Below are 16,318 nucleotides of genomic sequence, written 5' to 3'. Positions count from 1 at the left end.
ACACACCCCCTAAAATCCATCTCAATAATTCGCATGGATTTAAATGGAACTCTATAAAACATAAAATAACAAGCAACATTATGTATTTTGTGTGAAATCCGTCGCAACTTTTGGGACAAATTTCCAACGGACATAAAGTATGAACAAAATAGAGATGAATTTCGGATGAAATATCTTCAAATTTTAATTCGTCTGAAATATGTCCATATTTTGTCCAAAAACCTAATGAAATTTGGGATGAAATTTATTCTGTTCGAAATTTTGGTACGAAAATGCCAATTTTTTTAGTAGTGCAAGAAATGTTGATAAGATCAGAGATTCATCTCTTATGGGGCAATATGATTTTAAATTTTTTTAAGTTGCATACGAATTAGGAATGAGTGATTGAGTTTGTACCAAAGAAAAATGACTAATACCTTAAATTCGAATTTGAATTTTAAAAAATCAGTCAAATTCGTCTCTGAATTTTGCGAAATATCTATTTAGTACTCGAATTTATAAAATATCCACTAAATTAGTCCCTCCATTAAGTTGGTCTGTTAACGGAGGTGACGTGTACTGTTAACCTCTTACAAGGCTTACCACGTCAGATGTCACGCAAGCAGGGACCAAATTGATTGATTTACAGAAAATTGCCAAGGAACAAATTGATTGATTTTCAGAAAATTGCAAAATTCCCAACGGCTATTTCTCCTCTTCAAGCTCTATGTAAAATGATGATGTGAGAGAGCTTCAATGTTGGTGTCCTATAATTTGTGTTGTAAGAAAAGCCAACACTGTCAATAGCCCAGGAAGGCCTTTCTATGTCTGCTCTTTGCCATAGGTTTGTTTAACAATGGTTATGCGATGTGTGAATGGTTTGTTAAAATAGTATTGATTTTGTCTTTTGATTGTATAGGATGATGGTGAAAATTGTAAATTTTTGTTTGATTGAGTTGTTTAAAATGTTATTGTATTGTGCCAAGTCTGTGTAATGTTGTAATGAAAAGAGGTTGTCAATGGATGAATTTAACCCTTTTGTCAAAAAAATTCAATCAAATTGGTCCTTCTATTGTATGTCTATCCATCATATCGATCCCCAAATTAGTGAAAATACCATCAAATAAGTCATTGAATTTTCACAACATATATCACTGTGATCCTTGGTGCATACATTTGCTGAACAAAGTAAAAAGTAAAAGACAAACACTTTGATTGTAAAAAGACAGACATTTGCATACCATCATAAGTCATATATTTGATGTTCATAAGTCATTACATAGCCAAAAAAATAACATTACATAGCCATCAAGTCATTTGATGTTCTTAAGTCATTATATATCCAAAAAAACATAAATTAAACAAGTCCAAAAAGCATTAATTAAACTAGTCCAAAAACATAATTTAAGCAAGCATCACTGCTTTGGAAATCCTGGAATTGGGATAAACTTCATGTATTGGGGTTGAGTAGAAGCGGATGACTCGCAATTTGGGTTTGAAACTCTAATAACTCGAGGACCAGTTGGATTTTGTGGAGCAGGACCCCTCAATGGTGTTTGTTTATGCCTGTCATTTAAAATCACTGGTTCTCTCATGCCATTTCTCCTTGTATCCATTCCCTGCAAATAAAATCAATCATATCAGCCCTTAAATTATAACAATATCCATCAAATTAGTCCTTAAATTATGACAATAAGTATCAAATCGATCCTTATCATAGAGGGGTATAATTGGAAACACGGAAAAAATGACACTGAAAAGTTCAAACTGCAATTTTTACCATTTCCATCAAATTAGTCCTTGTACACGTGGATGCCTTGTTGACACGTGTACATGACAACACAACATGCAAGAGGACACATCATCACCACGAACGGAGCTTTTGGACGGAGGGACCATTTTGATGGACGTCTGTAAAATTCAGGGACGAATTTGGCTGATTTTTGAAAATTCAAGGAAGAATTTGAGATATTGAAAAATCGTATCGGAATAATTTAACTAAAAAGTCTATTTAGCTGAAAATGCGAGACTTCAGACCTTAACAAAATATTTTTAGGTATACTAAATTGAACTACTTAACTAAATATAAATAAGAGAAATGCTAAAGAGTACTTTTAGAGCATTGGTTAAGTGAATTAAAATAGAAAAAATGTATTGAAAAAGTTCACAACATCCATGTTAATAGCATAAAACGACAAAGTACAAATGCCTACACATATGACTATATTTAAATCTTCGGAATAATCATATCTCCGGATCTGCAACGTGGATGATGTCAAAGTCATTGATTGCATCTGCACTGGATCGAAGTTGATCTGACAATCTGAACCGATCAAATACCTGAGAGAAACAAGAAAAACAAACAACGTCTCACAAAGACGATGACGAAACCAACGTCGCACGAAGATGACAAAATCACAAAACAAAAAACAAATAGATATGAAAATCACTTATTTCAATAAAAGGGAAAGAGAAAAATGAGCTGAGGGGTGATTTTGAGTCAAAAGTTGACCCTAAATCACCCCTCTTTGGTGGATGAAGGAGAAAAAATTATGGTTTTGGTGACGGCTCACAAGAGAGAAAGAGAAAAGAGAAAAAACGAGCAGAGAAACTAGGGTTTATAAACATTCTTATTACTCCCTCAATTTCAAAATACATATGGCAATTTTTACATTGTGCACTGTTCACATAACTTACTTTGACCATATTTTTTTTTAATTATTATATAAATACAAATGTTACCATATAAGATGTTGGTTGATTTGACTCAAATGAATATTTTCAAAGTATAATTTTTTTTTTTATATTTTTCATTATATACCATTAAAGATATTAATGATCAAAGTTGTGTATTAACATGTATATAGTAATCGACTGCGACATGTATTTTGAAACGGAGAAAGTATATTAGATTTCACACCATATGTTCAATATTTTCATCCTCCAGGAGAAGAAAAAACATTTTCATAATTTTTTTTAAAAAACATTTTCATTAACTTAAGCAATTTAGTTACATTAATTTTTGACATATTTAAAGCGTATTATTTTTTGAGGAAAGTATTTAAACGTATTATTATTATAAAACACAATTGAAATAATTTGTCATATAAAATCACGACTCTTAGATTTCAAAATAGAAATGATTTGATTTTCGTTAAGACACAGATGAACGAGTGAAGTCAAAGTCAGTGAATGATTGAACCCTAATCCCCCAAATCAATTTCTTATACTCTCCGGCGACGGCGACGGCGACCACCGCGCGCGTCTAAGCTCCGGCGAGCTTCGTTCACTCCTTCGTCATTTCATCGTGTTAGGTAACTTCGTCATTCTTCATCACATTATCGTCTTGCATTTGCTTATCGCTTCGGCTTATAGCTTTTGCTTACAGCTTCTGCTTATGGCTTCTAACTGTTTATACCTTCTAATTGCTTATCGTATCGCTTCAGCTTAGAGCTTTTGCATACAACTCCTACACGTTTATAGCTTATGCTTACAGCTTCTAATTGTTTATCGCTTCTGTTTTTGCTTACAGCTTCTACTTATGGCTTCTAACTGTTTATAGCTTCTCATTGCTTATAGCTTCGGCTTATAGCTTTTGCTTCTAACTGTTTATGGCTTCTAATTGTTTATCACTTCTGCTCATAGCTTTTGATTACAGCTCCTACTTGTTTATAGCTTCTGTTTTTGTGTATAGCTTCTAATTGCTTATGGCTTCTGCTTATAGCTTTTGCTTATGTCTTCTAACTGTTTATAGCTTCTAATTCTTTATCGCTTCTGTTTTTGCCTATAGATTCTGCTTATAGCTTTTGCTTACAACTCCTACTGTTTATAGCTTATGCTTGTAGGTTTTGGTTACAACTTATGCTTCGGTTTCTGCTTATAGCCTTTGCTTATGGCTTCTGCTTATTGGTTTTGATTATGGCTTCTGCTTATTGGTTTTGCTTATGTATAGCTTCTAATTGTTAATAGGTTTTAATTCTTGCATCCATGGAGACGGTCGACTGGTCTAAACTCCCAACAGACCTTCTCAATCTGATATCACAACGAATCGACGATGATGAACTCGATCTCATTCGCTTCCGATCAGTTTGTTCAACATGGCGCTCTTCCTCCGTCCCAAATCATCATTACATTTTACCCTACAAGTTCCCAGTCTTCAAATTACCATTCATCTCTGAGCAAAACGACAAAAACCCTCCATTCTGTCACCTCTCCAAACAAAATATCTTCCTCATCAAACCACCACAGCAACAACAAGAACAACAAACCCTACTTCGCCCTTGGTTGATAAGAGTTAGCCAAAACACGCGTGGCAAAACTCGATTTTTCCACCCACTTTTCTGTGATTCCCCTCTTCCTCGTATCAATCTCATTCTCGATTTCAGAAAATTATCTCTCCTCCATTTGGGAAGCAACACTTTCACTAGGGACTTCGACACCTATTCCCAACATCAACCCTTCAATAGTGACTACATGTTCCCTGAAAAGGTCATTGCTGTCACGTGCCATGGAAAAAACCCTCTCATTGTTGCCACAATATCCTCTCACCCAGAGCCGTTACTGTCGAAATGCGGCAATGAAAAATGGAAGGTGATCCCTGACATGTCGATGGAATTCGGAGACATATGCCTTTTTAAAGGGCGTGCTTATGCGGTTGACAAAATTGGCAAGACAATTATGGTTGGATCAGACTCAAATGTCCATTTAGTGGCTGAACCTTTGGATGGTGGTGAGAACAAGAAATTATTAGTGGAGAGCGATGGGGATTTGTTGTTAGCATGCGTTCATGCGTTTCCTGTAATAAGTGTTGATTTGTTTAAGCTTAATGAGAAGGAGAAGAAGTGGGTGAAGTTAACGAGTTTAGGGGATAAAGTTTTGTTCTTGGGGATAAAATGTTCGTTTTCTGCTTCTTTTTCAGATTTGTATGTTGCCAAAGGGAATTGTGTGATCATTAGTGCTGATATCTTTAGAAGACTTAGTCGACTTGGGTCACAGGCGAGCTATGTTTTGGACTTGGATCAAGGTTGGCTTCCGCTTTTGTGCGATTCTCCTGAATATTCCAACTTGTTTTGGCCACCTCCAAAGTGGATCTAAGTTCGTTACCAAGTATGTTATTGTTATCTTGCATTGAAAGGTTTCTAATGTGATAGTGATATAGCTTTACTATGCTTAATTTAGTTGTTAGACTGGAAATAAACTTTTCGACTATATAGAAAAATGATGCAGTACATGACCATGGCAAGTTATTGTTATTATTATGAAGTTTCTAAACTAGATATGACAATGTTGCTGGGCTTGATTATCTTCTTTTATTGTTACTTTTGCAGATTACATGTTCAGCAGCACCAAACTCCTAATTGCATATTCATGTGAAACGATGTCTTGAAAATGAGGCGAAACTTGGGTTGCAGGATAAGCGTTTTGGTGGATTCTTCAAGTCTTCTCTTGTAAGCAAGTTGTGATTATTCATGGCTTGTTATGTTTTCTTTGAAGTAGACCACTTGCATTATTATGAAAATCTTTGTATCAAATGACTTAAAAACTGTGTGACTTCCTCAACGGTTGTGGAATATAGGCTATCTACTTAAAAGGCCATTATAAACTTGGATGTCCTGCTTCTGTTTACAAAACCTTCTGTTTTTAATTAATTGGTATAAGTATTTTTTTTTGGATATAAATAACCCTCTCCTAGTGTTTGAAATCCCATTTTCTCTATCTATTGTCTTCAAGAGTTCTGTGCTTGATATTACATATCTGAAATATGGAATGAATACGTTGATTTCTTGTGTTGAGTGAAATGAGGTTAATTTGTGTTCTAGATAGTTTTTGCTTTGAAGTTGATTTGTGTATCTTGTAACTTCGTTTTGGTTCTTTTTTAGGCGCTTCTTGTGTTTGATTGTTACTTTTCATTATTAATAATACTATGCTTTTAGCCTCTTCAAAAGAACTAAAATAAAATCCGAAGTAATTAAAAGTAGTTGGGTTAATGACACTAATAATATTGTATGAAATAAAACAATTGATAAATTATTTCACGTGATCGATTTCAAACGACTTAAAATCTATATTTGAATATGCAAAAAACCAAAGGCAATTAATAAGTTTAGATTGAATTCTTAGACCTCTAGTGGTTCGTTTGAATATTGAGAATACAATAACGTTAAAAATAATGGTCCTACGTACCTTATTCAAAAAAGTAAAGGTCAAGTATTGATTTTTATTTTATCAGTGTCAGTCTCAGACCTTGTAAAGTCTAACTTGGTTTAATCTATTTTCAATCCTAATCGTGCGGATCCAAATTTGACATTTTATAAACGAATAAAGGCAATTTCATAAATGAACATTATCAAGGATCTAGATCCTAAAACCTAAAAAAAAAAGATCAAATCTTAAAAACATGAAATAATAGTGTAGAGCAGTTTCTTTAAAAAAAAAATAAAAAAAGTGTAGAGCAAAATTTTTATAAAGGCTAAATTTGGATGATAAAATTATGAGGAATGATATGTGAACAACCAACAATTCATTTACTATTTTTAAATATATTTTGTTTGAATTTGATTTCTGTGCTCCTCACAAACTTATAAGTTGTTGCATTGGTTGTCAAATTTTAGTTGTACACATAACATAGCTCTAAAATTATATTTAATTTTTCTGTCAAAAAAAAATTATATTTAATTTCAAGCTTAAATAAAATAGTTAAACAGACAAAAAAATATATATACACAAGTATCTTAAAACTTGAAATAGAAATCATTTTGAATCATTGATTCCTCTCCGCTGCGAAATTTCTTCTCTGCGTTCATCATATTAGGTATTTTCGCTTATGGCTTCACATTTTTTTCTTATAACTTTTAGCTTCTGCTTAAATTCTATTAGGTTTTTGCTTGTAGTTTTATAAATTCTAATAGGTAATAACATCTGTTTAGAGCTTCTTCATATAGTCTCTAATTGTTTATAGCTCCTGCGTATATCCTCAAGAATTAGGCGTGTCGCGGTGTCCGACATGTATCTGTGTCCAACACTCGTATGACACTTGATCAACACTCCTTCGATCTGTGTCCGGCACCAGTGTGATATTTGTAGTACAAGTGTTGGGATACTCAGACAAATGTCCCAAAAAAGTTTTTCTTTGATTCATTCTCCATTACAATCTTTGTATCAAATGACTTAAACTGTGTGGCTTACTCAATGGTTATGAACTATAGGCTATCTCCTTAACAATTCCCTATTTTGAGAAGGCCATTACAAACTTGGGGTCTTGGATATACTGCTCCATGTTCTATGTATTTGATTGCTTTATTGGAATGCAGTTTTGAATAACTTATCTATGACCAGTTCCGTCCTTTTTGTTTCTTGTTTACATAGATTAGGTTTTGATAGTTTGTCCTTAATGTGTAACTATTTGGAGGTTTTGTTGTTGTGCATTGACGAGGTCTTTGGTATTATGGACCGAATGTCTTTTACAAACCCGAATGTATTTTGAGCAATAGCAAGTACATATCACATAGTAAAATTGTTTCAGCAGCTAAAATATATATAAATTAATCTTTGACATTTTCATACAGGTTATATATTAGCCTCTATTAATTTTGATTCATATTTGACTTGTTGGTTGCTAGCGTGTCGAATTAAAATGATGACGTGTCATTTACTGATGTCATCTTACAAAAAATTACCAACGCAAATATGTTTTTCGACCAAATTAGTCTCTACAATGTTTTTTTTTTTTAAAATTCAAAGTTATTTACTAAGCTACCCAAATTTGTCTTCACTAATTTGGGCAAAATAAGTCCCTCTTCTAATTTCCTTCCTTTCTCCTTAAATGTGTGTTTGGTTCAAAAAAGAAAACGTGAAGAAAGAAAAAGGTGAGAGAGTACAAGAAGAGTGAAATATTTGAGAAATATAATAGATTTGATGTACCATTTGCTATAAGAAAAGGATAGATCAAATAGAGATGAAAGAAGTGTGTTCTTACACTTTTCTTTTGTTTGGTTGAATAGAAAGTTTTCGAACGCAAAACAAGTCCACAACCTTTGTCATTGGTAACAACCTCTCTTAACTCCTTTCGAGTCCTCCCAACTTGTAAACTTCTAATCTCTTATCTCTCACCATTTTCCCTATTATTGATTTGAACGGTAAGCCGATATTATTTACTAATTAACCCGATCTAAATAAAAGTAGTCGATTTAAAATAGCACTACTAATTCAGTGTAAAATTAAAAAAAAATTGAAAAATTATCTTGGTAATCGGTTTTAAATGACGTAAAATCCATATCCGAGCGAACATGGGAAAAATAAAATGCAGTTAATTTGTTTAGATTGAATTCTTAGAATTATTAAATAATTTGATTCTTACACCACTACCGGCTCGTTTGAACCTTCAGATTACAATAACGTTAATTCCTTTGTATCCGACTCAAGTCTTTCGTTAAGTCCCACCGCACATGGATGTCGCGTCACTTATAAAATTCGTTGTGACTATGGGTGGAAATGGGTTCTAATTGCTTATAGGTTTTGATTATAGCTTCTAATTGTTTATGGCTTCTGGTTTTGCTTATAGCTTCTGTTTGTAGCTTTAGCTGATAGCTTTTGCTTAAGGTTTCTGGTTATAGGTTTTGCTCATAGCTTCTGTTTTTCTTTTAGCTTTCTAATTGCTTATGACTTCTGCTTCTACTTATAGGTTTTTCTTATAGCCTTTTTTTTTTTGCTTATAGCTTCTTCTTTTTTTTTGCCTATAACGGCTGCTTTTGCTTACAGCTTCTGCTTATAGTTCTGTTTTTGCTTATAGCTTCTGCAATAGGTTTTGCTTATAGCATCTGCTTCTAGTTCTGTTTTTGATATAGCTTCTTGTAGTGTCTAATTGTTTATAGTGTCTGCTTCTGTTTGTAGGTTTTACTTATAGCTTCTGCTTCTGTTTTTGCTTATAGTTTCTGCTTATTGGTTTTGCTTATATATAGCTTCTAATTGTTTATAGCTGCTTCTGCTTATAGATTATGCTACTCGCATCCATGGAAACCAAACAATTTATCCTTTTTATAATCAGGGCATGCAGCCTAATATAATAAGTTATAACTTCTGTTTTTGTGTATAGCTTCTATTGCTCACGGCTTCTGCTTATAGCTTCTAATTGTTTATCGCTTCTGTTTTTGCTTATAGATTCTGCTCATAGCTTTTGCTTACAGCTCCTAGTTGTTTATAGCTTATGCATGTAGGTTTTGCTTATAGTGATGCTTCGATTTCTTCTTATAGCTTTTGCATATGGCTTTTGCTTATTGGTTTTGCTTAAATATAGCTTCTAATTGTTTATAGGTTTTGCTTCTTGTATCCATGGTGGTGGTCGACTGGTCTAAACTTCCAACGGAGCTTCTCAATCTGATATCACAACGAATCGATAATGAAGTTGATCTCATTCGATTTCAATCAATTTGTTCAACATGGCGCGCTTCCTCCGTCCCAAATCATCATCACATTTTACCCTTCAAGTTCCCACTCCTCCAAACCCCATTCTTCTCTCATCAGATTGAGACCCTCATCAACATTGACCTTCCATTCGGTTACCTCTCCAAACATAATTTCTTCCTCATCAAACCACCACAACAACAACAACAACAAACTCTACTTCGCCCTTGGTTGATAAGAGTTTGCCAAAACACGCGTGGCCAAACCCAATTATTCCACCCACTCTTCCATCACTACCCTCTTCCTCGTATCCGTCTTGTGCTCGATTTCAACAAATTATCTGTCCTCCATTTGGGAAGCAACAATTTCATTAAGGACCACGACATCAAAACCGACAATGGTAAGTACAGGTTCCCTATAAAGGTCGTTGCTGTCACGTGCCATGGAAAAAAACCTCTCGTTGCCGTTGCACCAGCCTTTCCCCCACAGCCGTTACTTTTGAAATGTGGTGATGGGAAATGGAAGGTGATCCTCGACATGTCAACGGGATTCGGAGACATATGCCTTTTTAAAGGGTGGCCTTATGTGGTTGACAAAATTGGTAAGACAGTTATGGTTGGACCAGACTCGAGTGTCCATTTAGTGGCTGAACCTTTGGTTGGTCGTGGAAACAAGAAATTCTTAGCGGAAAGCAAGGGAGATTTGTTGTTAGCGGATGTTTATGACCCTGATCTTAACGATTCTGTATGGATTGATTTGTTTAAACTTAATGAGAAGGAGAAGAAGTGGGTGAAGTTGACTAGTTTAGGGGATAGGGTTTTGTTCTTGGGAGAAGTATGTTCGTTCTCTGTTTCTGCTTCGGATTTGTGCGTTGCCAAAGGGAATTGTGTCATCTTTAGTTATAGTATCATCTGTTCATCTAAATCTGAAAGTTGTATTTTGGACTTGGATCAAGGTCGGCATTCGCCTCTATCTGATTATCCTGAATATTCCAACTTGTTCTGGCCACCTCCAAAGTGGATCTGATTTCGTTATCAAGTATGTTATCTTCCAGCGAAAAGTTTCTAATGTGATTGTGATACAAGCTTTATTGTGATTAATTTAGTTTTTAGACTGGAATAAACTTTTCAACTAACTTTTGCTCAAAAAAAAGAAAAATTGAAAAGTTATTACATTGACTATGTAAGGGTTTTCCTAACTAATATGTTCATTAAAAACAAGTATCTGCACTTCTAATTTGTCACAAACTCTTCATTTTTCTATAATATTTTTAATATGATGCTAGTTTTGTCAGAAATCTAAATGTAATCGGTGAATTTGGTTTTGTGGGGGGAAATTATATGATAAGATGTATATATGAATATATGCAGACTACATGTGACAATGTTGATGGGATTGATTATCTTCTTTTATTGTTACTTTTGCAGACTACACGTTCAGCACCAAGCTCTTAATTACATATTCATGCGAGTATATCTCTTGAAAATGAGGTGAAACTTGGGTTGCCAGAGAAGTGTTTTGGTGGATTCTTCAAGTCTTTTGTAAGCAACCTGTGATCATTCATGGTTTCTTATTTTTTTTTTTTTTTTTTATGTGGACCACTTGCATTGTTATGGTGCTGTGAAGTTTAAACTGCATTGATCAATTACACTTATATCTCAGACGAGTTTACTTAAGTTTGATCTTGGCTTGTGATTTAAAAGTTTCGATTCAATATATTATATTTAATTGTTTAGAGATAACAAACTGCTAAACCTCTTATTATTATTGTTATTATATTATATTAGTCTGCAATTATTATGTTATTAGGCAACAACCCACAGTTATTGTATTTTAGGCAGGCGGTTATGTTATCAGACAGATTTTGAAAAGATATGAAAACTGAATGAAAAATCAGTAGGAGTTTATTTTAGGTTTGGTTATTGATTGATTACGAGAGACCAAACTCTCGAATTACTTGGATAGGAGTTGCCTTGCTACAGTAGACCATCTCTTTCCTTAGTTTATGTGTTATTTCCTAATATGTTGCGTTGCAAAAGAACTCATTCTCTGTTTTGAGATTACAGTGCGGAGATTGTTATAAATGAATTTTTGTTTCTATCACAAATTTTCTGATACCTGAAAAGAGAGTTCTTTGATTCTTTCTCCATTACACTCTTAGTATGAAAATGACTTAAAACTGTGCAACTTGCTCAATGGTTATGGACTAAAGGCTGTCTCCGTAATACTAGAGTTCTTTTAAAAGGCCATTATGAACTTGGATGTCCTGTCCTGCTTCATTTTTACCAAACCTTATAGTACGTACTGCTGCTAAGAATACCGTGTTGATACTTGCATGGCTGTTCCTTTTAGAACTTGATATTTCTGGAATGTGGAAAGTTTATGCACTTCACACTTGTCTCTTCATAACAACAATTAAGTGTATTATGAGCTAAAATAACATATGCAATTTTCACATATAAACAACAAAGAAAGTTGCAGGTTTCTTACGCGGGTGGCTCCTTTGTGTTGATACAGCTGAATCAAAAGCTCAATACATTCGCAAGTCTAATATGATTGTGATGTAGCTTTATTGTGCTTAATTTAGTTGTTAGACCAGAATAAACTTTTCAACTATTACTTATAGAACAAGAAAAATTGAAATGTTACTACATTGACTGTGTATGGGTTTTTCTAACTTGTATGTTCTTTGTAAACAAGTATCTGCACTTCTACTTTTTCACAAATTATTTTCTCCTTTGTTTGTATTCACACTGTTTCATTGAAATATACAGCTCATGATGATATCAAGCGAGAGGAGTGTGTTACAGTGAGAGATAATGTCCATTAGATTAAATAAACGGATGTGATTTAATTAATAAATGCAAGAGCATCGTAAAAGAAAAACACAACCATCTCTTCTTTCGGTAGTCACTTACGTCTATGTCTTCATCTTCATCCTCGTGTTCTACTCTCATTGTGCATTGTTCACAAAATTCCTCCACTGTTACCTTGAATAATTTACACTTAGTCCACTTAAATCATATTATCTGGATCTTAATAGAGCTAATTATATTTTTTTCCCAAGAGAACCTTTTTTTTTTTTTTTTTGGTACAACAGAACCTATTTTTCTAATTATCTCTTTTATAAATAGTACTAATTTGTCTTGTAACATAAAACGTAACATTGAACGATTTTTTTTTTTTTTTTTAAGGAAACATTGAATGAATTTAGTCACACATATTTTTTTTATTTTTTGTTAATGTCCATCATTTTCTTCCTATAAACAGGGATACATTTCTAATCGATCCATTCGTTTAGATTTGACATAAATCTGAAAAATTCTCTTTGTTGCAACGTTTCTTCCTTCCACCATTTCAGAACACTTAATTATGGGTAAGTGCATTTTATTTACTTTGATTATTGGGTTTTCTTCAATTTTTATTGACACTTCTAATCGAAGGCGTGTGCAATGTCTGATGCATGTCGGTGTCTGACACCGACACATGTGATTACAATCAATTTTGTTATTTTATGAAATTATTGTCTGTGTTGATGCGTCAGTGTCATGTTCAAAGTATGTGTTTGTGTCCGATACATATCAGTGGTGTCACTAGCACATGTGATTTACATTCAATTTTGTCATTTTCTTAAATTATTATCCATATTAACGTGTTAGTGTCGTGTTCAATATCCGTGTTTGTATCAATGGTTAATATATTATCTTTTGTAGGTTTTGCTTGTAGCTTCTGCTTATAACATCTAATTGTCTATAATTTATGCTTATAGCTCCTGCTACTAGCATCCATGGCGGCGGTCGACTGGTCTAAACTCCCAACGGAGCTTCTCAATTTGATATCACAACGACTCTACGACGAAGTCGATCTCATTTGATTTCAATCAGTTTGTTCAACATGGCGCTCTTCCTCTGTCCCGAATCCCTTCAAGTTCCCACTCCTCAAATTTCCATTCCTCTCTGATCCCAATGACATTGATACCATCAACAACACTTCATTCTGTTAACTCTCCAAACAAAATCTCTTCCTCATCAAACCGCCACAACAACAACAAGAACAACAAAAATTTAAATGTTATGAATTGACTCTGTTAATAAACTAGATGTAACAATGTTGATGAGCTTGATTATCTTCTTGTTATGATTTTGTAAAGTTGCAGAGGAAAAGATTAAAGGTGGTTGCTAGAACAAGTGGAAGAAGAGTAAATTTCTTATTCAATTCAAACGTACAAATAGAAAAGTACAGAATAGAAAATAACTGCCCACTAATATCATGTTCCTATAAGTTAGGCCACAATAGAATACTAGAATTAAACTGATTGCTGAAAACAAGGAGGAAATAAAACTGAACTAGAAATTAGGAGAACATATTTAAAATATTCAAAACAGAATTAAAATGAACTCAGCAAACGTGGCAGCAGTTCTAAACACAATAGTTAACACTCCTCCTTGCTTTAGATACTGCAGACACCAAGTTTAGTTCTCAGGTCTTCAAACTTGCTAGCTGGTAAAGGTTTAGTAAAAATGTCTGCTATCTGCTCTTCAATTTTGCAGTAAACAAGTGCTACAACATTATCCTTCTGTACCTCCCTCACAAAAAACAGCTTGATGTTGAAATGTTTAGTTTTTCCATGAAAAACCGGATTATGGGAAATAGCTATTGCAGCTTGATTATCAACAAAGATCTTAGTGTCTTCTTTATGCTCAAGATGAAGATCACTCAATATCTTCCTCAACCATAGAGCTTGATTTACAGCAGCAGTAGCAGCAACAAATTCCGCTTCAGCAGTTGATTGAGCCACTGTTTCTTGTTTTTTTGAACTCCATGAAAAAACTCCTGATCCAAAGCTAAAACAGTACCCCGAGGTACTTTTCATATCATCAATGGATCCTGCCCAGTCACTGTCAGAGAACCCAAACAGCTTATATTCCTTGCTTTTCCTGAACTTGATGCCAAAGTTGATTGTGCCTTTGATGTATCTAACCACCCTCTTAGCAGCCTTCAAATGAATTTCGCTTGCACAGTGCATGAACCAAGATAAGATACTCACAGCATTCAAGATGTCTGGTCTTGTTGCTGTAAGATACATAAGACACCCAATCAGACTTCTAAAGTAGGTCTCGTCTACTTTTTCAGTTTCATCTTCTTTACTCAACTTCTCCTTTTGATTCATAGGAGTGCTTACTGACTTGCAATCTTCCATACGAAATTTTTTCAGAATTTCCCTTGCATATTTCTTTTGACAAATGAAAACTTCATCTTGACTTTGCTTAATCTCCATTCCGAGAAAAAAAGTCATTAGCCCAAGATCTGTCATCTCAAATACTTTTGTCATTTCCATCTTGAATTCATCAATCAAGGTTGCATTATTTCCAGTGACAAAAAGATCATCAACATAAAGAGATATAACAAGAATATCAACCTCACATTGCTTAATGTAAAGAGTGGATTCTGATAGACTTTTAACAAAGCCTAAACTCAACAGATGATTATCTACTCTGCTGTACCAGGCTCTTGGAGCTTGCTTCAGTCCATAGAGAGCTTTCTTGAGGAGATAAACCTTGTCTTCTTCCCCTTTCTTCATGAATCCTTCGGGTTGTTCAACATAGATTTCTTCTTGCAAGAAACCATTTAGAAATGCTGATTTAACATCTAATTGGTACACTTTCCAACCCATTTGTATTGCAACAGCAAGCAATAACCTGATAGTATCTAGCCTGGCAACTGGTGCAAACGTGTCTGAGTAGTCTACTCTAAAAATCTGAGCATAGCCTTTAACCACCAGCCTCGCCTTATGCTTGTTGATGGAGCCATCAGCATTTAGCTTGGTTCGAAACACCCACTTCACACCAATGATTTTTCTGTCTTGAGGTCTATCAACAAGTTGCCATGTATTATTTTTCTCTATCATGTGCAGCTCCTCCTTCATTGCAACCATCCATTTTCGATCAAGTTTTGCTTCATTGAAATCAGCAGGCTCACAAACAGCAATGTTGCATCTTTCATAAACATCAGAAAGTAATCTAGTTCCTCTGATTGGAATGTCATCCACCATCTCATTTTTCCAATCTTCTTCACTAGTCTGCCTCTCAACATTTTTAATCTGATTTGAAGCTTGATTTGACACTTTTAAAGTATCCCAGACCCATTCTTCATTTTCCACAAAGTGCACGTCTCTACTTATGACAATATTTCCCGTTTCTGGTTGAAAAACTTTGTAAGCTTTGGATATTGTGCTGTAACCGATGAAGATGCCTTGCACTGCCTTCTTGTCAAGCTTATCACGCTTAACTTGAGGAACATAGGTGAAGCACAAACAACCAAATACTTTAAGAAAGTTTAAAGAAGGTTTGTATCCATACCAAGCTTCAAATGGTGTCTGATTCTTTACTGCAGTTGTGGGAAGCCTGTTTTGAAGAAAAACTGATGTATTTGCCGCTTCAGCCCAGAACTTTTTTGGTAAGTTCTTCTCATGCAACATGCATCTGGTCATCTCCATTATGTATCTATTTCTTCTTTCACTAACTCCATTTTGCTGTGGAGTGTAGGGAGCGGTAAGTTGGTGTTTTATACCTGCTTCTTCGCAAAATGAATTAAATTCTCCAGATGTGTATTCTCTTCCATTATCAGACCTTAGAACTTGAATGTTGCAGCCACTTTCATTTTCCACCAGTTTCTTGAACTTCAAAAACACTCCAGCAACTTCTGACTTGAATTTTAAGAAAAAAAAATCCAGCAAAATCTTGTAAAATGATCAATGAAGACAATATAGTAAAGGCTACTGTTGAGAGACGGTGTTCTATGTGGTCCACATAAATCAGTATGAATTAACTGAAGCTTTTGTGTTGCTCTCCAAGCTGATTTTGAAAATGATTGTCTGTGTTGCTTTCCATATTGACATGTTTGGCAGTGAGGAAGAGTATCTTCTAACATAGGTAAATCC

The 16,318-nt window shown here is 34.4% G+C and overlaps 2 protein-coding genes across 5 annotated transcripts; both read left to right on the top strand.

The window, feature by feature from the left end:
* The first annotated feature begins 3,108 nt into the window (after positions 1-3,108).
* On the top strand, positions 3,109-5,660 carry LOC11417160 (F-box protein SKIP23). Of its 2 annotated transcripts, none has more exons than XM_024786310.2 (3): positions 3,109-3,293; positions 3,949-5,002; positions 5,307-5,660. In XM_024786310.2, the coding sequence occupies exons 2-3, from the start codon at positions 3,967-3,969 to the stop codon at positions 5,363-5,365; spliced, it is 1,095 nt and encodes a 364-aa protein (XP_024642078.1). In that variant the 5' UTR covers positions 3,109-3,293; positions 3,949-3,966; the 3' UTR covers positions 5,366-5,660. The 2 variants fall into 2 exon arrangements, with proteins under 2 accessions (XP_024642078.1, XP_003618745.1); XM_003618697.4 differs by having other exon boundaries at positions 3,112-3,293; positions 3,949-5,085.
* Positions 5,661-6,732: 1,072 nt separating this feature from the next.
* Positions 6,733-11,060, top strand: LOC11417159 (F-box protein At2g17036). Of its 3 annotated transcripts, none has more exons than XM_039834913.1 (3): positions 6,733-6,790; positions 9,289-10,416; positions 10,806-11,060. In XM_039834913.1, the coding sequence occupies exon 2, from the start codon at positions 9,307-9,309 to the stop codon at positions 10,402-10,404; it is 1,098 nt and encodes a 365-aa protein (XP_039690847.1). In that variant the 5' UTR covers positions 6,733-6,790; positions 9,289-9,306; the 3' UTR covers positions 10,405-10,416; positions 10,806-11,060. The 3 variants fall into 3 exon arrangements, with proteins under 3 accessions (XP_039690847.1, XP_003618744.2, XP_024641427.1); XM_003618696.4 differs by lacking the exon at positions 6,733-6,790 and adding an exon at positions 7,942-8,490; XM_024785659.2 differs by lacking the exon at positions 6,733-6,790 and adding an exon at positions 8,497-8,577.
* Positions 11,061-16,318: the final 5,258 nt, after the last annotated feature.

Source organism: Medicago truncatula, chromosome 6 (assembly GCF_003473485.1).
Source record: "Medicago truncatula cultivar Jemalong A17 chromosome 6, MtrunA17r5.0-ANR, whole genome shotgun sequence".
Taxonomy (NCBI): domain Eukaryota; kingdom Viridiplantae; phylum Streptophyta; class Magnoliopsida; order Fabales; family Fabaceae; genus Medicago; species Medicago truncatula.
This window is presented reverse-complemented; position numbering and strand designations above follow the sequence as displayed.

Excerpts from the sequence above, each read along its gene's own strand:
- LOC11417160 (XM_003618697.4), top strand. The coding sequence starts at position 3,967 with ATGGAGACGGTCGACTGGTCTAAACTCCCAACAGACCTTCTCAATCTG.
- LOC11417159 (XM_039834913.1), top strand. The coding sequence starts at position 9,307 with ATGGTGGTGGTCGACTGGTCTAAACTTCCAACGGAGCTTCTCAATCTG.